We start from the raw sequence: 22811 nt of genomic DNA, 5'->3' as shown, positions 1-22811 counted from the left end.
TGGCTTTGAGAGATAGCCACCCAATTCCACAATTCTGTGACAGGATTTTAGGAAATGGCCTGCATCAACTCCAACCTATTTAGCACCTCCATTATTGTCACTGCTGTTCAGTCATTTCAGTCATTTTCACCTCTCTGTGACCCCAGTTGGGGTTTTTTTTTGGCATACATATTGTGTTGGTTTGCCCTTTCCTTCTCCAGCTGATGTTACAGATCAGGAAACTAATGGTGATGTGAGCTGCTATGCTAGATTTGAACTGAGGAAGATGAAGCCCAGGTCTCTATCCACCGAGCCACCAAACTGCCCCACAGCTCTCCTCAAATACACATGGATAATACAAAGTAGTATCGCAAAAAGATTTTAAATTACAGAAAATTCAAGTATTTGATCTAATCTTTCTTGTACAAACAACCCATACTGAAAATGAAAATAAAAACGTAATTTTTACTGCTAAATATGTGAGTCACATCCCTGAACACAGTGATTTAAGAGCAATTTCCACTACCACTTGGGATACACTAGCAGGAAATGTTTTTGCCTTGATCATCCTTGGAGAAACTGCTGGTCCATACTTGTCAGAATCAGCAAAGACTCCTCGAGTTAAGAGAACTTTACCTGTGCTCCACAGAATCCTTAGCATACCTTCTGAAAACTACCATTTTTGCAATTAAATCTTAGCAAAAGAATTCATTTATATATATGCAGACAGATTAGTCTCATGACAAACTGCACATTTTCAGAATTTTTCAATGTACTAATCCATTGTGCTGTTTTTTCCTCTTCTTTTTCTTTTTAAAAAATATTATTAGTTACAAGGGAGGAGGGAGACTGAGGATAACTATGATGATATAAAAAACAAAAGACAGCAACAAAAGCTTATTTTAAAAAGAAGCTTTGTGAAATAAATATAATCTTTATCGTTCCCTCATTTGTCATCACATCCTCTTCTGTGAATATCTAAGTAATAAACTCAACCCAGTTGAACCTAATGGCTTCTTGTTTCTGTCAAGCCTTCTAGATAGGACCATGAAAGAAATCATTGGACTTATGATAAGATTATGTGCTTCTCTTTAAAAATTCAGTTATCACCCTGTCCCCAGTAATGAAAAATGCATTTTGTAGTCAGCAGAACATTTTGGGTGACATTTACATCTAAGTTCTGACTGATGGCTAAAGGAACTCAGAAAAGAGTGTAATATATAGTGGCAATGTTTCTAGAGGGCTTTAAGGTTTGCAAAGGGCTTTCCTCAAGTGAGACAGAGAGTTAAACACACTCAATCCTTAACATTTGTACATTTAACTTTCCTGACTTCAAGCATTATTAATAACCTCATTTTCATTTTTGCATTGGCAACCAGGCACATTGTTGGCTATGAGCAATATTATCTACAAAAGGATGATAGTATTCATAAAAGCGTTCGTGAATCCACTCCAGAAAGTGCTAAAGTAACTGCTTAAATGGACAAAGGAATTGAAAAAAATGGGAAAAGCAGCTAAGTTTGTAGGTAAATGAGATGGTGGTTATCCTCTCATTTGACTCCCACATCTCACACCATGCTGGTGGGATCACAAGCATCCCAGAACAACCAGGCCCACCCCCACTGCATCTGGCCCCCAGAGAGCTGCCTGGGAGTTCAGAGCTCTTTAGTGGGGATCAGTGACTCACCCCAGGGCAAGTGCTTAATGGTAGGTTGCCGTTTTCCCTTTTTTACTTTGGGGGGTCTTTTGACATCACCACCCATGCCCTTCCCCATCCCATTCAGCATTGCCTCTCCTCTCCCCAACATTTTATGGGTTATTTCATGATTACTGCTAAGAAAAGTGCATATTATCAGATTTAATTTGTTATGAAGGGATCGATCGGCCTCGTGAAACAATATTATGATATTAATTTGTTATGAAGAACTATATGCAGAGAAGTATTTTCAGCAATTTCTATTGAAAAATTAGAGTTTTTAGTGGTCACAGCAACCTACTCTATTTCCCATAGGTTCAATGTATCAACATTCTTGTTTTTCACTTTTGTGCCATGTTCTAGGACTGTTACCCCAAAAGAGGTGAGGACTAACTGTACTATTATTCCCATTTTGCAAACTGAGCTACAAAAACATTCAGAACTTGATCATGACTACACAGCCACTGATTTGTTAAGTGCTGGACCTGGGATATGAACTCGACTTCAAGCTCAGGGTTCTTCTTGTTGTTCCAGTCATACATATCCAACCCCATCTGGGGTTTTCTTGGCAAAGATACCAGAGTGGTTTACCATTTCCTGCTCCAGCTCATTTTACAGATGAGGAGACTGAGGCAAATGAAGTTAAGTGACTTTCCCACGGTCACACACATGGCCTGGGGTCAGATTTTAACTTACGAAGATGAAGCCTGGCCCTCTATCCACTGCACCACCTAGCTGACCAGAAAAATATAAACAAGTGGCCCATTAGGGATCAAACCCATGATCTTGGCATTAATGGCACCAAGCACTAATCAACTGAGCTAACAGGACCCACTCTGGGGCCAAAGTGTGTGTCCTAGCAAAGAGCAGTTAACTGTAGCACTGGTACTTCTGTGAGAGGGGGTGAAGTTGGGAAAATGCACCTAGACAAAAACAAGTCTTTCCATATAAAGGTAGTCATGAGACATGGAAACAAAGCTTACCCAGTATCTAAGCTGGTCTATTAGCCAAGGACATCAGTGTTTTCAAAGTCCAAAATGAGGCAGATAACTATGAAACTGTCCATCCTCAACCTAACTGCCACAGTTCTGTTCAGCTGTACTATGGCTGTATCAGCCCAAAAATAAATTCTAATTCTAAAAATAAATTCTAAACCTAGATTTCAAAACTACTTAGTTTTCTTGAAGTCACACTAACAAGCATCCTCAAGTGTGAACTACACATCCATGATGGTCATACTAATATCTTTTAGTACTCTAGGCATTTTGTCTGTTGAGTTAAACTTACTAGGTTTACTCTTGCAAACTCCTTTTTAAGTAAAAGACAAAGAAACCTAAGCAATAAGCAATAAATTCAAAATTACTAGTCATATATTCTGTTCTCTTCTCTTACAAAGTTTTAAGATGTATTGTATACGTAATTTAATCTTAGTTTAGGCAAACCAATTTATCATTAATTGCTATGTAATAATCAAAGCAGAAATGTATCCCTTTCCCTTTGCTAAATGTTATCAGTGAATGTCACAACCTTGCTTTCATACATTACAAGTCTGACATTCAGAACTTGGAAGTTAGGGAAATCTCAAATGTCTTTGCTTTCTGTATTCAATATAGTCCTCTAGCTTGAAGTCAGTTTCATATAAGTATGAAGCAAACACGGGTAACCAGATTGGCTGCCAGTTCATGTCAAAAATATCTAGTCATATATAATGATTGTAATGATGACATATCTATGCAAAAGTGGCCTTTCTGAAATAACCTTATTCTCCTTCCCACTGTTAATTTCCCTTCAGTTTTAGTGTTTTCATTTGGTTTCCTTTAGAGACAGGTAATAAATACTGCCTCTCCCATTTATAATTTGTCAATCTAGCTAGCTATTGACTGACTTCTCCATTCAAATAAAATCAATCTCTACAAAGTTTTAGTTGCTAGGAGCTTTTGTTTTCATTCAATGATTTCGTGCAATGATGAACAACAATTGACATTTATATGATGTGTCATAAATTTTTAAAAATGCATTATTATGCCTATTGTTTTCATCGGAGACTCACAAACAACCTTAAGAGATACAGGCTGCAGGTATTATCCTTATTGTATAGAAGACGACATTCAGGCTTGCAGGGAGTGGAAGGCCTTGTCTACAGCTTCAAAGCCAGAAAGTGTCAAATGCTAGAGGTAAACCCAAAGATTCCTGACCTAGGCCACACTGCTTGAGATACAGCCAAGCAAACTGCCTTTCTAACCTTTCATACATTCACAGTAAATCCTTACATAGACGCAGTCCATGCAAGGAGGATCACTTGGCAAATAAACAAAAGTGATTATTGGGATGAAAAAAGTTTAGTCTTGTTTTCCCTCCTTTCTCACAAGTTCAAAACTATCAGCTTAGGGAAGATTCAAAGAAATAAGCCCTCTGAATTTATCAACTTTGGGTAACAGTTGTCAAAGGCTTAGACAAAGTAAAACAACTTAGAATGAGGCAGCATTTCTGATTAAGAAACTGAATGCTACGATTGGATTTTTCCACCTTACTATCAAGTCCATTTTTATTTCCTCTCAAAGTCTGTCAGATGGAACTTGACTTGTCCCCATATTTAGAGATGAAGTTCAAGGCAGAAGTTTAACAATTTGCCTGGGGCTGCACATTTTTGCACTGATATCTTCATTCTGTTTTCATAAATATCCAAATAATTTCTGATTAAAACTGATCTCAAGACTCTCTATTATATTTTATGCACTACATTTTATTTTATCTTTTAACACAGAAGCAAGAGTCTCTGAAAAAATGCACAGATTCCAAAACAACTCTGAAGGGCTCATTATGAAAAATGCTATCCACCCCCAAAGAACTGATAGTGTCAGAATACAGACTAAAGCATACTTTTTTAAACTTTATTTTCCTTGAGTTCTTTTTCTATGTTTTCTTTTACAACATGACTATTATGGACATTTTACATGACTACACATGTATAACCTATATAGAATTGTTTGCCTTCTCAATGGTGGTGGTGGTGGGGGTTAGAGTATTTGAACTCAATTGTAAAAATTTATGCTAAAAATTGTTTTTACATGTAACTTGGGAAAAACAAAATAAATGATTTTTAAATGCACAGATCCTACACAGCCAAATATCACCTCCTGCTTATCTCTACAATAGTGGAGCTTTTAGTGATACTAGAGGGGACAGATCCTTGAGGAAAATGTCTTGCTGTTCACTGACCTGGATTTAGGTGAAGTTAATGGTGGACTTGGTGTTAATGAAAAGCTGTGTTTCTTGCATTTTCCAGGTACATTACAGAATATTCAGATACAAAACTCCAAACCCCCAGCTCTTCTCACATTAATGATCTAATGAGCTGGAGTTACTCAGAATAATGTTAAAAGAGAGGTTAATGGTATGACTATTACTGTGACCATGGCAATCTGATGCATGGAGAAGTTCATACAGAATAAACACCATAGTAAGACACGCAACCATACCACTTTGGTAATAAGTTAAACTTTTTTCTTCCATGAAACTATGCATACCTATTAGATGCAGATGATCAGTCAGGTAATGTATTCCTTTTTTTTTTTTGCTGAGGCAATTGGGGTTAAGTGACTTGCCTAGGGTCACACAGCTAGTAAGTGTCATGTGTCTGAGACTGAATTTGAACTCAGGTCCTCCTGACTCCAGGGCCGGTGCTCTATCCACTGCACCACCTAGCTGCCCCCAGGTAATGTATTCATTAGCAACTACTAACACAATGGTCACCAAGAAAATTGTCATTCAATAATGCAGTGTTTGTGTACTTTCAGTTTGATATAATTCAAATCACCAAACCCACCTGCCTGACTTCAAGTTCCTGATAATCTACCAAACTTCTGAACCTCCCACTCTCTTCATCCCTTTGTTCTTTTGTGCCCCGCACTCCAATAGCTAGTGATTACCACAAACTCAGTCAGGAAAAATAGGGATGAAATTTGACAGGAAAAAACAACTAGCTTGAGCAAACCTAACTCAGAAGGGGGGGGAGAAGAGATGGGGTACTTGAGTACAAGAAACTAGCAAGAAAGTTTAACCTATGTGACCATTAATGTCACCTTTATCCAAAACTATACCATGCTGTATTTAAACCTTTATAATGGCCTCTTGTCTTAATGTTGAAGGAAACTGAAAAAAGGTGTGTGACACATACACAGAGAGAATGAACAGAAACAGAACCAAAACTGGGGTTTTTCAAAGTTACACCAACCTGAAGGGCTTCCACTTCCTGAAGCCAATCTCTGGCTTTCTGAACAGCGTCTTTCAGAGCAAGGCCATTTGGAAGGTATGCTGGAATCTCCTCAATTTCCTTGACTGCTGCTGCAAGACTATTTAATGAGTGTCGTGGTCTATGAAAATGAGATATACAATCCATTCAACATCTGATGGATCAAATTCATTTTACCCATTATAACCAGAGGACAAGCAAACTTGGTATTACAAATGAAAATCTTGAGTCACTTCTGTGGTATATGCTTACCAAAGCTTCCAATCCAAGTGACAGTTGACTGTCTAGAGCAGCCCTCAACAGTAGGTGGGGTCCAAAATTAAAATAGGCTAAAAGTTCTTTGATAGGTTAGACTAGAGACAGACAAGATAATGGCTGGTTGCTGCAGGTCACATGACAGACAAGAGAGTACATGGTGGCAACCCTAACCTTTTTCAAAGACTGCACAAAATCCTTTGGTGGGCCGAATATTGGGTTTTTGGTTTTTTTGGAGGGGAAGAGATGTAGCAGGAAGAATAGAAGAAATGACACCTGGAGCAGTGCCCTGTTCTTGGCTCTATGATGGTATTACTGAAAAGCTCCATTTGAAGGATAACTTGGTGATAATTCTTTCCATACTAAAGTTAGGTACAGTCTATACCAAAAGGTATAGGCCAAGATGGGTCAACTTAGAGCCATTCACAAGGACAACAGGGTAGAAGCAATGCTGTAGCCCTTCCACTCTCCTTAACCTTGAACTCCTACCCTGAGAAGTCTATATCCACCCACTAACATCAAGACTCCAGAGAACAATTAAGAATTACTTATAAGAGCACTTGGGGAAAATAATCAGACAATAAAGATTTCTAAAATGCTTTGGGACATGGACAAAACAGAAAATCAAGTGGGAAGGTCACATAAATCTGTTGGTTGATCGAATGCAGAAAATATTGGTGGCCAGTGGGAGAAGCAGCATGGGGGGTTTACTCATTAGAGTGGTAGGGAGAAATGGCATCCTGCAGTTGATTTCTATAAACAACCTAATGGCAAGAGAAAAACACTGGATTCAGAGTCAAAATGGATTTGAATTCTTATTAACTGACCACTTCTCTGGTGTCAGTTTCTCCCCCCTGTTAAATTAGGAGTTCAGACTATCTGACTCTCATATCTGTTTCAGCTCTAAATCCTACGAGACAATGTAACATGCATTCAATTTATTTACACTTAAATGTGATAAAGAAGCTGGTGAAATAGCAAAATACTCTTATACCTGATTGTCAATGCTTAAAGTTAAAAAAAAAAGTAATCTGAAAATCATGAAATAAGCTCAATTTCCAAGTACATTAGTATTTTTTGTCCTGTTCCCTGGCCAGAAATGACATTAGTAAAATCAGGCTGAAAAGGGCGACTGAACAATAGCATATGGACAGATTGCCAAATCTTAAAATTAAAAAGCCATCACCATCTAATCCAACTGGACTACCTAATCCAATTTGAAATCTCCTGTACAAACTTGCCCAGTTATGCTCTGAAGATTATCACTATCGAAAAGTAGCGTTGTCCATGTTTGGATAAGTGTAATTATTAGTTTTTCCTTACACACTTATTACCACGATGATGTTCAATTTGTCATTCAACAGTAGTAGCTTTTAAGTTTTGTTACTTGTCACTTGCTCTCCCTTCCAGTCCCAAAGAGACGAATAGTAATACGGAACAGTTGGGTTTACCTAGTTTAGAGAGAATTCTACAACAAAAATCACTTCAAACTATGAATTCACTGTCAGAATCCACAGAGAATAACAACCAATAATGGCATCAAAAGCACCCCTTATCTTAGGGTTTTTCTTTCTAGCTCAAGTACAAAAACAGGATCCACCTCCCCCTACCCCCATATTCCCTGCTTGCTCCAATACTGAGATATCAGATGACTGTAAAAACACGAATTCTCATGGCAAAGTAAATACTGATTCTGCCTGTTTTTAGAATTCTTTTCCTCTCATTTAAACACCACCATCAAATGGAGAAAAGATGAAATTGGGTTTCACCTGGCCTTGATGAGGCTCCTGGCTTTGTCATCCCAATGTTCTGACACAGTAAGCAGCTCCTGTAGCCTTGCCATGGCCTTCTCCACTGCTGAGTAGGGGGCCAATCCCACTCCCAAATCTATGAGACGTCTCATATCATCCAGGGTGAGGGAACTGGGGTCTAAGCAAGCTCGGTGAACTTCCTCTAGCCAACGGGCCTGTTCTAGACGGATACGCATCTCAGAAAGCTGTGGAAGCTCCACATCAAATTCAAAGCTGACATCCAGTAACTCCTGCAGCTCAGCAGCACTGGGCATTTCTTCTGACAGCAGTTTCTGGCTGTGCTGTTGGAAATCTTCCACCCTATTCAAGAGATCCTGGAAAATACGAGATGGAGAATTAACCACAACTGGCAAAGATCCTTTTTCACTCAAAACTGCTTCAAAACTCTTAAGTGTCGATTTTATTAACCCAACTTGATTTCACCTAACTAATTTACTAAGTATGTACATGGCTACCAAGCTTCTGATTAGAGAGGTGATAAACTCAGGATGCACACTGAGAAATCTATTTTGTTTTTAAACATGACCAATGTGGGAATTTGTTTTGCTGAACTATATGTAAATTCTTACAAGAGGTGTATATCTTCCCTCACCACTACCACCACTGGGTAAGGAGGGAGAAAATAAATTTTTGTTAACTGGAAAAACAATTTAAATTTTTTTAAGTGCACAGGGGATGGATAGGAACTACACCCCTGATTTTATTGGTTTGAGAACTTCCCTCACATCTCCTAACACAGGGCAGTCTTTTCACTCTAAGGTGTAGAGAGCTGAAGAAAGTCCAGAGAGGAGTGAAGTAACTTTTCCAAGGAAGGTTACATTGGCAGTATGTGTCACAAGTGAGACTTAAGCCCAGGTCTTCCTGGTTTTGAGGCCAGCTCTCTACTCACTATAGCATTCTGCCTGCCTCTACAGGACAGTAATGAGTACACACCATGCACAATAACTACTCACACTTAAGACAGCACTTTAAAGTTTTACAAAGCACTTTTTTCACAACCTTGAAACAGTATGATTTTCCCTATTTACAGGAGGAGACGTGTCCAAAAACTAGTAACTGAGGCAAGAACCCTCAAGTCTCCTGATTCTAAGAAGCACTCTTTACTCTTTCCAAAAGGCAAACAGTATACACCAAAATGGATGACCACTTAGAGGCAGAATTCTTATAGAGGCTTGAAGCTGAAACAGATGTAAATTCTTTTCAATCTGAAATTCACATGAGGCGAACATTATACCAAAATGGCCATTTCTTCAAAGGTCTGGTACAATATTGTGCATAGTAGTAGACAACAAATGTTACCATGAAAACATTTCCAACACAAATATTCTCCTCCAAAGAGGACATCTAATTCTATCACATTAGTGAGCAGATTTATGAGAGAAAACCTGCTCTCCACCACTCACACCTATTTCTCACCTTCAGCAGTGGGGTTTGACTGAGAATGCACGGAAGAGCGTATAGCTGTTTCACAAACAGTCGGAGCTCATTGACTGTCAGCTGATTCTGGGATTTCCCTCCACCTGACCGGTACCTGCAAAAATAAGCAAGAGGTCTCATCAAAAGAAACATCCATGAGACGTGAGCTTCCAGCATATTAATTTACAGCCTATTCCAAGCCAAAACTGTATCCATACCTAGTTTGCCTTTTGCCATTGAGCAGCTGCTGTGCCACAGATGCACACTTATCAGCATCCTGCGTGACTAAGCGAAGATGACGCAAAAGATCATTGTCAGGAAATTTCTTTATTTCAGATTCTTCTATCAGAGCCTTAAAGTTGACAAGGCCTGGAGACAACACAAGGATATAAACAAAAAGATTTTCTTAAATAATAATAAAAATGTATGTGTAATACTAATATATAAGTGGTTACCCTGCCATTGGAGCCTATTTCTTTGGCCCTACCTTTTATTTCCCCAAATAAGTGCACAGAATGACAGATGTCACATGTCTAATGGCACTTAGCAACATGCCTTACACACAGGAAGTTTACATTGGGTTTTATTTTATGTCTAGGGCTGATCTTCAATATACATCACCAGAAATGAAATTTAGGGGCAACTATGTGGCACAGTGAATAGAACACCTGCCCTCAAGTCAGGAGGACCTGAGTTCAAATCTGGCCTCAGACTAAACACTTGACACTTACTAGCTGTGTGACCCTGAGGCAAGTTGCTTGACTCCAACTGCCTTAAAAAAAAAAAGTGAAATGTATACTTAAATTGTAAAATTAAAAAAGTGTCCATTATAAAAGGCAGAAAATACAACCTTCTCTAGTGGATCAACCTGCCTCCTTACATAGGAGACTTCAGTTAGCATTCTTTGTACATAACAATGGTAAGATACCTCAAATTCCCTTAGAGAGGAGGAGAATTCTGGGGGACAGGAGAAAACAAGGTCAGGTATGGTGGCACAGACCTCAAAAAAAGACTATAGAAGGTGGGAGAGAAGAGAAACCAATTGCTTTCGAGGACAATAAGCTAGTACAAGAGGAAAAGAGAATAATAAAGACCTTATTTTCAAATAGTTCTACACAATGATAAGACAGCATTTCATTCACTTAATCAAATGAAATGCTTCCCTCAAAGTCAAGGTATTAAATATAATTCTCTCCAGTTCTGGTAAAATATGTACTAGTGCTTCCAGTTGTTTTACTAAAATCCCATATACAAATATAATACCCTTCACCCTTTAGACTGTAAGTTTTAAGATGTTTCATTCAGTTGTTAAGGCAAAACAGTCATTAAAAGTAAACAGTACTATATGCACAGAGAGTAAATATGTTTAGACAAAAATGAGGGGTGACATCTACATAGAAATACATACTTACAAAGACAACTGGGTCTATAACCATGGACTCCTAACCTAAGTATGCCATTAGCCTAAGACTTGGCTAGAAAAAGATACTAGGAAAATATCTACAAAGTTCAATTATTAATCATTATATTTTATGTGTTGTTTTGTTTTTTTTTTTTAATTTTTTTTTTTTTGGCGAGGCAATGGGATTAAGTGACTTGCCCCAGGTCACATAGTAGTATTATGTGTCTGAGGACGGATTTGAACGCAGGTCCTCCTGAATTCAGGGCCAGTGCTCTAGTCACTGCACCACCAAGCTGCCCCTTTTTTAATGTGCTTTTCAGATGAACAAACAGCAACCCCCTGTGCTGTATCACATACTTTTCTTGTTGTTGATCTTGGCCTCCAAAGCTTCATTCACATTCAATGCCCATTCATTATATGATTCTGCTCGGAGTTTCAGAGCATTCATCATAGGATATAGATCATCCAGAGTATATCTGTACCTAGAAGCAAGAAAACCTACTTCAGTCTGACTTACACAGATACCACAAAAATGAAAAAATGCAGTACAAAATATTTCCACCCAAAATATGACCGAGTTATAATAATTCGCATGAAGACTAGGAAAGTAGAAAAAAAAGGAACACTCTCACAAAGACATCCTAAGCATTACGCTATTCTTCTTAACACATTCCCCACAAAAAGAAATAGTTCTTTGTACTCACCCCAACTTATACTTATAGGCAGGACAAGAACATAGGTCTTCTACATGATGGAGACACACCAGCAGCCCAGGTTTACAAGAGCAGGACACTCCAGACATGAAACACGTGGTCTTGCACTTTATGCACTGGCGTTCATCATCTGGTAACAGTTCAAAATCCATTCGTTCTGAATCGATTACTCCCTACAATAAAGTCTGCTTTAGAAAGCTCCAAAAAGATTGTATGAACCACCAAACAAAGAAAGAAAAATGTACTAAATGAATAGGAAACTGAGAGAAAGAGTTTGGGAGAGCAAAAACATAATATGGTCAATTTAAATTATTCCATGCATCTAGAAAAAAACTTTGCTTCTGAAATTGCCGCTGCAGTGGGTACATTTTGGGTATGAAAAACCAACACTGTACAGGAAATCTACAACATAAAAGAACTGCAAGGTAAGATGCCCATTCTACTTCATGCTGGTCAGCTCCACACTAGATTACTACTAGTAGGCTCTGGGTATATAATGTTTAATACAGGGATTAAAAAATTTGAGTCTGACAAAGAACTTCATGACTTATATACAGAATAGTTACCCAGAGAAGGTCAACAGAAATGAACCAAAATCAGAAATTGGACTGAATTAAAAAAAAAAAAAAAAAGACTAAAAAAGGGGACAGTAATTATTTGCCTTGGGGTTCTAGTCTTCTTTTAAATAAAGGGTTATCAGAAAGAGAAAAGGGGACTTCATTTTTTGCTGTTTCCACTAGAGGTAGAAAACTTTGCAATAAGAATACTGATTGAGAGTATTTTCAGATAACAGAATGGGCCATGAAAAAAAAGGAAGAATGTCTTCCCTTCAGATCTTTAACAACATAAAACTGCAAGTTTATTTTTATTTTTGTTTCCAGAACACTTAAAAGGATGGACTAGAAAATAAACATCTAGATAATGCTTCCAGGTAATATAAAAAAGAGCAACTGGATAGCACATTCGGGGTCAGGAAGAGCTCAGTTCAAATTCCACCTCAGACATTTAATAATAATTGCAACTTACCTCCCAGGCATATTATAGGGTTAAAATGGGCTAATATTTGTATAGTGCTTTACAAACATTAAAATACTACTTCATGTAATTTACCAATTCAAACAAAATTAGCTATGAATCTGGACTCATGGTTTATTCAGGATATAATTACAAAGTCTGTGGATCATCCATATCCTTTACAGGGAGATGACACACATATTTTGACTATTTCAATAGAGCATCCCCCAGAGAATGGATAAGGACAAGAACTCAAGTGGTTTGTTTTGTTCCCCAACAAGAACTCTTGAAGGAGGCTCAAATCGAGAGCCACTGGCCTTGTTCTTTCATATGTACTTTAATCTAGAGTTATCTATGTGTATAATTCTAACACAAAACAAAATTCTAAAATGAAACAGATTTCCAAAACGCAAAAGTCACAATTAAACTGACTTTTACTCAGGAAGGGTTTATTTATTATTATTATTTTTTTTTTTTGATGGAAGAAGAGAGGGAAAGGACCACTGATTCTCTAATGGAACTTATTACAAATGACCTACAAATAAAATTAATTTTTAAATCCTGATACACAAAAAAATTTTCTAAAATGAGAATGCAAACATGATAGCCTTAATCCATAAACCTTACCAATTTGCGGACAGTCTCCCTTAAGGTCTTTTCATCCTCAATCATAATGGCCATATCTTTCTGAACAGTTGAAGCAACCACCACATCTAATACATCAGCTTTGGAAGCCATTTTACAAATCATCTCATCATGAGAAAAAACACAGTATCGGTTCAGCAGCCGATAATGCTCCACACACTGGCGGCCTAACGGCAGCTGTATCAAAAGACAAACATTCCAATGAAAAAAGCCAAATTGCATTAATGCCCCACCAAAATGTAAATACAATAATCACCGTGTTAAAGTGGATGATCTCATAATATATGTTTTGTATATCTGATTTTTTAAACTATACTCGCTCATGTTAAAGCAGGGTGATATCTGTATAAAACTGATAAGACTATTTCAAGAAAGGAAACTTCTTCAAAACAATTCAATGAAATAGCTTCATGCACTGCTAAATCCTTTGGTCCTATTAGCAATTTGATGCAGGAAATTTTTTACTGAAAATAATGATATGCCAAAAACTTCAGATTACATACGCAAAAAGGTTATTTGAGAGAAATTTTAGGAAAAATGAGTATATTTAAGTTTTCAATCAATAGTCAATCAATAAACATTTATTGAGCACCTACTATTTGCCAGATAACTCTTCAAAGGATGGGTATACAAAAAGAGCAAAAAACAGTACATGCCCTCAAAAGAACTTACAATCTAGCATTTTACAATCTGAGTTCTGTCAGAGATCAGTGTGAACCAACTGCTCCAATTCAACTGAAATAAGATGTTTCCGTGGCAAACTAACCATTAATATAATTAATCAAGTACAGTTCGACCAGAACTGGAACTACTGCTCACTAAAATGTGCATTTTTAAGTTACTTTAATGTGGCAATTTAAAAAACACAACAGTTTCATTTAAATGAGGAACACAATAAATCCAAAAATATTCAACATGTCTTAGTACATACCCAATCAACAGTGCAGAAATTAACTGCTTCAGCAAAATTGAAGCCCTGGTTAAAACCACTGTGATAGGCTCTTGGAAAGGTAATCACAAACTCGCCAGCACACTGATTAGTTCGGTAAACCTAACAAAAATGAAAAGGATTTATTTCTGAGGTGAACAAAATGTATATAGCATATATCATTAAAGATGATCAGGTCATTTTTGACATTTTCAGTAATGATTCAGTAAGTGCAGAAAACAGTGAATGATACTGAAAAAAACTTCATTAAGTTAATAAGATGGCTGACTTCTGGGGATGTCAGGGTTGCACAGATTACCTATTTTGGCCACTGCATGCTCCTTCCCACCAAAAACACACTGCTAAAATTTAACCTAAAAATTGGGCTATAATAGTCCTTTTGTTTTTTTAATGTTTTATAAAAGAGTTTGTATTTTTTTTAAAACATTATATAAATGAGATCATGAAGATGATGATGACGATGACCTACTGCAAATATTGAGCTAAAATTATAAAGTTAAAGGAAATCCCAAGTGGATATCATGGAAGTCATTTAAACAATCATCTAAATTTTAGGTCACACATACATTATTTGTAATCAAAGGTTTCTGGTTACCCTTACTAGAGCACAAAGGATAACAACATTATCATAGTTTTTTCTAATGTTGACACTTCTGATGTTAAATCTCCACTAAAGTCAAACCCTGATGCTTTGCTCTGACATGGAAGTGACCCAGGCTTCTTAAGCCTAGATCAATGAACATGTAAGCTCAGAAAGAACATATTCAAGGTGATTTTGAAACAATGTACATCTCAAGGCAAGCCTAGCTGATTTCATAGAGTTCTTCACTGGAAAACTGGTTTCTAAAAGTTGACAAATAAATGCTTCTCACCACAATTTATGAAAGAGTCTACTGAGGAATGGAGATTTTGTTATGGAGGAAGAAGTACAGAGTATTGGATGTTGGAAGCAAAAAACAACTATTTTCCACTCCAAAATGAAGCACTCAAAAAACTGGAGCGCAATCTCTGAAGGGCATCCAACATACTAATAGCTGACATTCAAATAGCAAATTCAGAGATGGTATCTCCACTACCCTACCTTGTCTTGGGTCTTTTGGATCATCTTTTAAACTAGATATTGCGTAGACCTTAAGGACTAAGGACTACCAAAAGAACCAATCTCTATATAATAAAAGATGATACAGATATGACCTTGTTCTTTAATAAAAAGAGTTAAGAACTATGTAAATAAGAATTCAGTAATATTCACAGGAAAATTTCTAGACACTTAACCTTGGACTAATAATTTATAATTGCAGTAGAGTAGTAAGGAATAAACTTATATTTGTTCAAAAAGATCTAAAAACTGAAAGTGACAACTAGAAATCATTGGTCCAGGTCAAAACTGATCAAGAATCTTCTTACAACATACAATCACAAACATCCATCAAAGATCTTCAGTGTGAGTTCAAATCCAGTCTTAGACGCTTGACACTTACTAGCTATGTGACCCTGGCAAGTCATTCAACCCTCACTAAAAAGAAAAAAAAAAAGATCTTCAGTGTAAGAAGCCAATACCTCTCTATGTACCTTCCCCATTTTCTTGAGCAGCTCTAAAACTAATAATAGCTAATATAGCTACCATTTGAATAGTGCTTTGAGGTTTGCAAAGCATTTTTAATATGTTAACAACCTGGTGAGGTAGATAGTATTATTAAAAACTATTTTACAGATGAGAAAACTGAGGCAGAGAGGTTACATGACTTGCCTAGGGTCATACAACTAGTAAATGATCTGAGGCTGGATTCAAACTCCATGTTTTACACTCTATCCACGGCATTAAGTAGGTGACTAGGAAGTCTTTCCTTCTATCACACTGAAACCCAGCTCTCTGCAACTTTCACTCACTGCTCCCGGTTCTGTCTTTTTGCGTAGGTCAAGTAGAACAAAGCCAATCTCTCTTTCTACAAAACAGCCCTACAAATACTCCAAGACAACCACCTTTTTCCTAACGCTTTTCACCTATGTTTGTCCTTATAACATCTACAATTCCTTCAACTACTGCTTCTATAGTATGTCCTCCAGTTCCCTCAAAATCCAGATCACCTTGTTCTAGATGTTCTACCTTGTCTCTCTTTCCTGAAATTTGGTGCCCAGAAAAGGACACTAAACTGAACACCAGAGTTGTGACGATGGCATGGTGCATATGGAACTAGCGATGGAAAAAGCACTGGCTTTGCAACAAAGAGGCCTAGGCTAAATCCGACCTCTATCATTCATGCCTGTATGACCCCAGGTATTTCACTCAACCTTTCAGCATCAATTTCCTCATTTGTAAAATGAAGATGTTGGACTAGATGAACCATGTCACTTTCCACTCTCAATCTATGATCCTTGACCTCCATATTTCTGGGAACTACGTATTCTAAAGGCAGTGTAGAGAAAGGCACCTGAGATAGATGATTCAAAACAAAGCAAAAATGAGATTTAGATTGACAAAGTATTTCTGATTACTGGCTGCACTCTCAATTGGCTTTTACATCATCTTAAAAATCCCACTGGCTTCATGGAATATATGTTAATAAAATATACCAAACAGCTGTTTCTGCTATCAAATTATGCTATGGGAAATTACAACTGAATGAATTTCACAAAAAATAGTGAATGTCAGGGAAAGGAAGAAGAAAAAAAATAAAACAAGGAAGGGTGGTACAAGGACATAAGCCTAGAACATACAGGCACGCCATGAGCCATTAGGGTGTTTGGGTTCATGATGGTGACAAGCTGGTGGAGGAGATCTGGCTGGGACACAAAGAGCTCTGGAGCCAGTTTCTTCATCACATCTTCCAGCTGCTCTGCTGCATACCCTGGGGCTCCATACCAGGTTTTTGGCTCCCCCCTACAAACAGATTAGAAAAAAGAAATAAATAAACATAGAACAGTGCCTTCCACCAGTCCTGCCCCTCCCATGTGATACCTTCATATTTTCAGGCCCTGCTTCTAACAAATGTACCACAAGGGGATAGTCAAACAGTGAACAACTTGCAGATACATGATCTGCCTAAATGCAGGAACTACATTTTCTTCAAGTGTTAAGTAAAAGAAAAGATAACTAGATAGCTAAAAAGAGATTATATATAGACAGATATAGATAACATCAAATAACTAGATTTCTAAGAATCACAAAGTCCAGGATATGTGGTTGAAACCATTTTTATACCAGATTTGGGCTGCAATTTGGGGTGAATCAGGAATGGCAACACTATACGCCCTTGGCCATTCAGACAACTGAGGTTAATGGAAAGCTAATAAGACAATTAGCATTTCTATGGAGCTCAACTTCTTTAAAGCCTTTTACACTCTGAACCAATTAATCTGTGACATCCCTAGGAAGTGTGGTTAAGTATCATCTTCCTCTACAGCTGGGAGCAATTGCCCAGGAAGGAGGGAAGGCAGAGATGCTGCTCTATATATACAGGCTGACCCACAACCTCTTCTCCTTATGTAGGGATCACAGCAAGGGATGTATGGAAAAGAAAACCAGATATGGGAGCTGCTTTATTTTTGAGGGATTTTGAAAGCAGTTAAGTAGGTACAACTTAAGGCCTACCTACACATTTGCACTAATAAGAAATAGGCAGCTGTACAATGACATGCCAAGAAGACAGCTGGACATATGGAAGATCAGTGAGCAACTATGATAGTACAACAAGCCAAAAACTAAAAAATGGCAAGAATGAGCTATTATTACATTGCCACTAAAGGAAAACAAAAGATTTTTTTGTTTTTCTTTTTAAAAGACATCCTACACCGATGACCAACCCAATAGTCCAAGGTAGTACAAAGATAAAGGTCAAGTAACTGAAAGAGAATGGAGACATATTTGTTCCTCCAAAAGGACAAACAAGCTACCATCAATAACTTTGCTATCAGAAAGTAGATGACTACTAGAGAGAAAAAAACTCGTAAGTCAAAAGACCAAGTATTTCATTATAAAAGACTCCCTCCCCCACCACAAAATTTCATTTGGGATCTCTCACCAGTGCAGGTAATTAATTGAGTAGCTCCAGTGGTCTTCAATATGCCAACAAAATGAAGAAAAACACATTCCCACATACAGCCAGGGCAGCTTCATGCCACATATATCAGCAGTAATGTGAGCAAGGACAGACTGCTCCATTACAGGCATGTTGTTCAAATTCCAGCCACTATCAAGATATTCCTAAAAATCAAGAAGACAAAAAAATTTCGGCTCATCTTATATCACTTCATAAATATGCCTACAAAAATCACTAGTTAATATGAGGATCATTTCAGTTGAATAAGGATCAGCACCCCAAATGAAGCTATCACTTTGTGTTGGGCACAGAATACTTCCGAAGAAGGTTAGAGGATAGTAAGCCTGGCACAGATTTATTTTAGCCTGAATTTGTTGCTTTTGATGGCTTCTTATTTTTAATTCTAACAACCACCTTCTGAGAGAAGCACATCGATTTACTAATGATCCAATAGCAGAAATGTTTTTCAAAATCTCAACTTCTTATGAAGATTTGGTAAGCACAGGAAAAATTCTGTTGTGTCACTTCAGCAGTTGACAGTAAGAGACTAGTGCATTCATAAGCTTAAAGCTCACAGGAGTTCAACATACGAATTTCTGTACCACATATTTATTCAACATTTGGACAGATCTACTAAAATCATTTAAATATCTGTACTCTGAAAAAGATTTTTCAGAAGTTGAAAAATGCTTTAGGTCAACTATATGGGAATTGCAAATAACAGGAACTTAAATGATTTACAGCCTACACATTTATGCCTTTACAATTCACTACAATGATGCCACTGATATAATACGATTTCCAAAGGATGTCTGTTAAAAAATGATCCCTATTTCTACATCTCTATAGTAAGCTGTTTTCACATTCTGAAACATGTGTCCTGAGGTTCAGAAACTTACCTCTTCCCCAGGGGAAAGTTTTATTTTCCCATCTCGTACAGGAAAGCCACTGCCAAATTCTTTTGAGGCGATATCAGCACCATACTCCACTGTGACATCCTCCTCAATGGTGCTTACTAGACGCCAAAATTCTTTCTCCACCAGCTCTGTGGGAACCATCTGGAAATGAAACAAAAGGAGACAAGGAATGAATTCCCTAACCAAAAGCTCCATTTCTCAAACTGCCAATGACCCAGTTCCACCAGTACTGGAACTAAACAAGAGGCATGGCAGTGTTCTAAGAAAAATCATGTGCTCCTTCTACCAATGGCCCAAGGATCAAAATTACAAAAACCCACTTTCTAAATGTCATGTAAATTACAATGGAATTCAGGGTCCTCTACCACTACAAAAAAAAAAATGCAAAATTCTGTCTGAAAATCAATAATAAAGATTTCTTTTCTCACATGAACTACTTTATTATTACTATACAGTTACCCTGGCCCTATTTCTATAACATTTCATACTTCTTGAAACTTTTCATATACATTATTTCTTAACATTTGAGGTAGATAATTATCATTTTCCCTGTTTCTTTACACCAAGTGCTTGAAAGGGCCCTTGATATGGTATATTACTATACATATTGGGGGAAGATATGGGTACAACTTGGGAAACAGGATGAAGAATGCACATACAGGAGTGATAATGCTAAAGCAATACAACATACTGGAATTAATGCTAGGCTTAATGGCACAAGTTCTAATACTGACTTCTTGGAAACCCTTTACCAAGTCTTTAATATGCCCATTCCTCTGGTTTCACTCTTTGTCAACAAGACAGAAGAGTTGTAGTGACAATAAAATGAACCCAAAAAATAAAAAAATAAAATGAACTCATACTCACAAAAACACTGAAAAACATATAAGACACTATGAAAATATCACTGAGTTTAACAAAAAATTCCACATTTATTCTGTATTAAAGCTAAGTTAGCTTATATGTAAAATCCAGGCTATTATTAAATATTATATGTATATAACATGACCTAGATTTCAAATTACTTTTAAATTAGCAAAGATTCAAATTTCAAACAATATACATACGTGAACAGGCATGTTGAAATAGTCTGATTTGAATGCATCTGCCATTTCCCCGAAAGTTCGGAGTGTGTAGTCCCTGGCTGCCTGTTCAAAACCAAATGCTTCCTGAGGCTTATTACACTCCTAAAACAACAGAAAAAGTAGTTATTTTCACTAAAGTAACATGCAAAAAACATGAGTAAATTTCTCTTCTCAACCCATAAAATTTTAGATAAGTACTTCCCTCTAAATGTCTGTACTAACCAATCAACCTCTCCAATTCCAACTGGTAAAAATCAAATGACACAGTACATGAAATATTCAAAATAAAAGAGTAATCTAAATGTAGCAAGAAATCTAGCAGGATTCCTATTATTATCAAGCCATACACATGCCAAATATCACACATGTCACATCTCCTCATATCTCCTTACCGTATCTAAAGAGGTAGCATTCTAATCTGGTCAAAAATTTTAACCAAACCAAAACAATGCTCATAAAACCAACAGCCCATATTGCTTGACTACTTGCCACATAAGCCTTCGTGAAAACTCTTCCAGACTTCCGGTCTATCCTGAGGCTCTCTAGTTTTGTCACCTATTTCAAATATGAAGCCTTTCTTTTGTCTGTTTCTAAAAGTTCAACACTTAACGTGGGAATTTGTTTTGCTTGACAATGCATATTTGTTGCAAGGGTTTCTTTCTTGCAGAAATATTTAATTGAAAATTTAAAAATTTAAAAATTTTTAAAAAATTTAATCTGTCTCACTATATATCTTTTAAAGCAAGTTCTAAATTCTCACCTGAGCCAAACATTTAGGACACCTCCAGTCTCCCTTGGGAACATCATGAAGAGGTGGAATCAAGCAGAAAGTATGATAGCTATCATCACAGCCATCACACAAAAGAAGGCGATCCTCATCATTGCCACTGCCACACAAGAGGCAGACATACAGATCCACCTGCAATATTAGAAATTTGTCTTCTGAACAGGTCAATGTTAACTGACATCTGATTTTATAACATTCTAAGACTGAAGAAGATTTGAGAGTTAATTAACTTATTCCATCTCTCTCCTCATCCCAACTTCCTTAACTGTGCCTAAATCTTTTCAAGCAATCTCTTGTCATTCTAAGAGATAACCCTCTTTTGCAGTCAACCAAAACCAAAACAGGAATCACTAAATGAATTAGATCAAGTTGTTTCTATGGTGTTCCTACAATTAGGCTCTTACCTGAGCCAAACACTTGAGACTTTTAACGTGATATAAAAGAATAATCATTCCACAGGCATTTGTGAGTTTATCCAACTTTGTCAATAATGGTTGTACAAAGAAAAGTACCAAATGAAGCAAAGAATTCTAATGTGGACAATAAAACTTTCCATTTCTTATTAAGCAACTACAAAACGGAAACTTTTTAGAAAAGCAACAACCCACTGTGCTTTTTATCATACATGGAGCTATAAAGATCTACAGTTCTCATACAGTTCCCTCCTATTAAACATTTTTATTAGGGCAACCTGCACCCCTCCCTCCAAAAGAAAAATTCAAAAATCACTTGAAAATACTATCAAGCCATAGAGGAACATGGTTTGACTTATTCAACTACACTCATGGCAACCTGGTTTTTGTAATCTTGAACTGCTGGAAAAAGGGACAGAAATTGGACCACTGGGTAAGATGGGGGGGGGGGGGGGCGCGCGAGGCACAGGCACAGGCAGTGAGGATATCAATTTATATTCTCATGTTCAAGTTGACTAAATGATAGAGTTGTTCACTGAAGTTGCTCAATATAAATAGACTTTTCTTTTCTATGTTGGCTGAAAAGCTATATTCATGATCACATCTTATCTCTGAAATGCAGATCAGTGTTAAAATGATTCATAAAGCATAATCTGAGACCTATACACTGATCTAGTTCCATCAGTAAGCAGGGACACACTTAAAACATGCCCTGAAAATAACTGCTGATTCTCCAAATTCAACTTTTTTGTTAATACAATCCATAATTTTTTGAATTCTTGAGTCTATCACACTATCTCACAAATCTCCCTAGAAAAACACTGCAAACTGATCTTCTGGGCAAAGGCAAGATGTCTTCATCAAGTTGGAATAAGTAATGAAAAGGAAGATGACTCACAGCATTTGTGCTTTTCTTAGACCTACTCTTAGGTTTCTCCTTCTCAATTTCTCCAGTATGCTCTTTCTTCTCAATGGTATCTCTTTTTATTGTGCTCCGAAACTCTTTCTCTGTTGGAAACAACCAAAGAAACTGATCATTCTATACTATACTTTCCTAACATGGTTATTATTTTTTATCTATGAATTTCTTTGTTTCAGCTGTAACAAATGCCACTGAATACACACAGCACTAACGTAGGTTTCCAGTGGTAAACAGTGATATATGCCTTAGGTTTCAATATTGCAAAAAATATATACTACTAAAAGTGTTACTTAAGTTTCTCTGGAACCTTCCAAAATATGTTTAAGATGTTAAGACCCAACACACAAAGAATGACTTGGCCACACAGGTTACTCCCAATTTAAAATGTTCACATTGTCGATGTCTTCTATCATTTCCTCACCCGTCTTTTGTTTTTTAAATTTAATTTCATGTTCAGTTATAAATTCTGAAGAGAAGAGAAGAGAAGAGAAGAGAAGAGAAGAGAAGAGAAGAGA

General features: G+C 37.0%; 1 protein-coding gene across 2 annotated transcripts in view; it reads right to left on the bottom strand.

The window, feature by feature from the left end:
• KDM5B (lysine demethylase 5B) overlaps nt 1-22811 on the bottom strand; it is a 72923-nt gene that overhangs the window by 10391 nt on the left and 39721 nt on the right. For both annotated transcript variants that reach the window (XM_027843386.1, XM_027843387.1), the window contains 14 exons: nt 22273-22382; nt 20935-21093; nt 20157-20276; nt 19072-19230; nt 18155-18336; nt 16851-17013; nt 14115-14234; nt 13166-13360; nt 11516-11697; nt 11169-11293; nt 9628-9778; nt 9410-9524; nt 7952-8307; nt 5910-6048 (listed from right to left, as the gene is read on the bottom strand). In XM_027843386.1, the coding sequence (XP_027699187.1) occupies nt 5910-6048; nt 7952-8307; nt 9410-9524; nt 9628-9778; nt 11169-11293; nt 11516-11697; nt 13166-13360; nt 14115-14234; nt 16851-17013; nt 18155-18336; nt 19072-19230; nt 20157-20276; nt 20935-21093; nt 22273-22382 (2276 nt within the window). The remainder of the gene's footprint in view (nt 1-5909; nt 6049-7951; nt 8308-9409; nt 9525-9627; nt 9779-11168; nt 11294-11515; nt 11698-13165; nt 13361-14114; nt 14235-16850; nt 17014-18154; nt 18337-19071; nt 19231-20156; nt 20277-20934; nt 21094-22272; nt 22383-22811) is intronic.

The sequence above is a fragment of the Vombatus ursinus genome, unplaced genomic scaffold (assembly GCF_900497805.2).
Source record: "Vombatus ursinus unplaced genomic scaffold, bare-nosed wombat genome assembly UNPS02014909.1, whole genome shotgun sequence".
Lineage (NCBI taxonomy): Eukaryota > Metazoa > Chordata > Mammalia > Diprotodontia > Vombatidae > Vombatus > Vombatus ursinus.
Note: the sequence above shows the minus strand (reverse complement) of the source record. Positions and strands in the feature narration are given on the sequence as shown.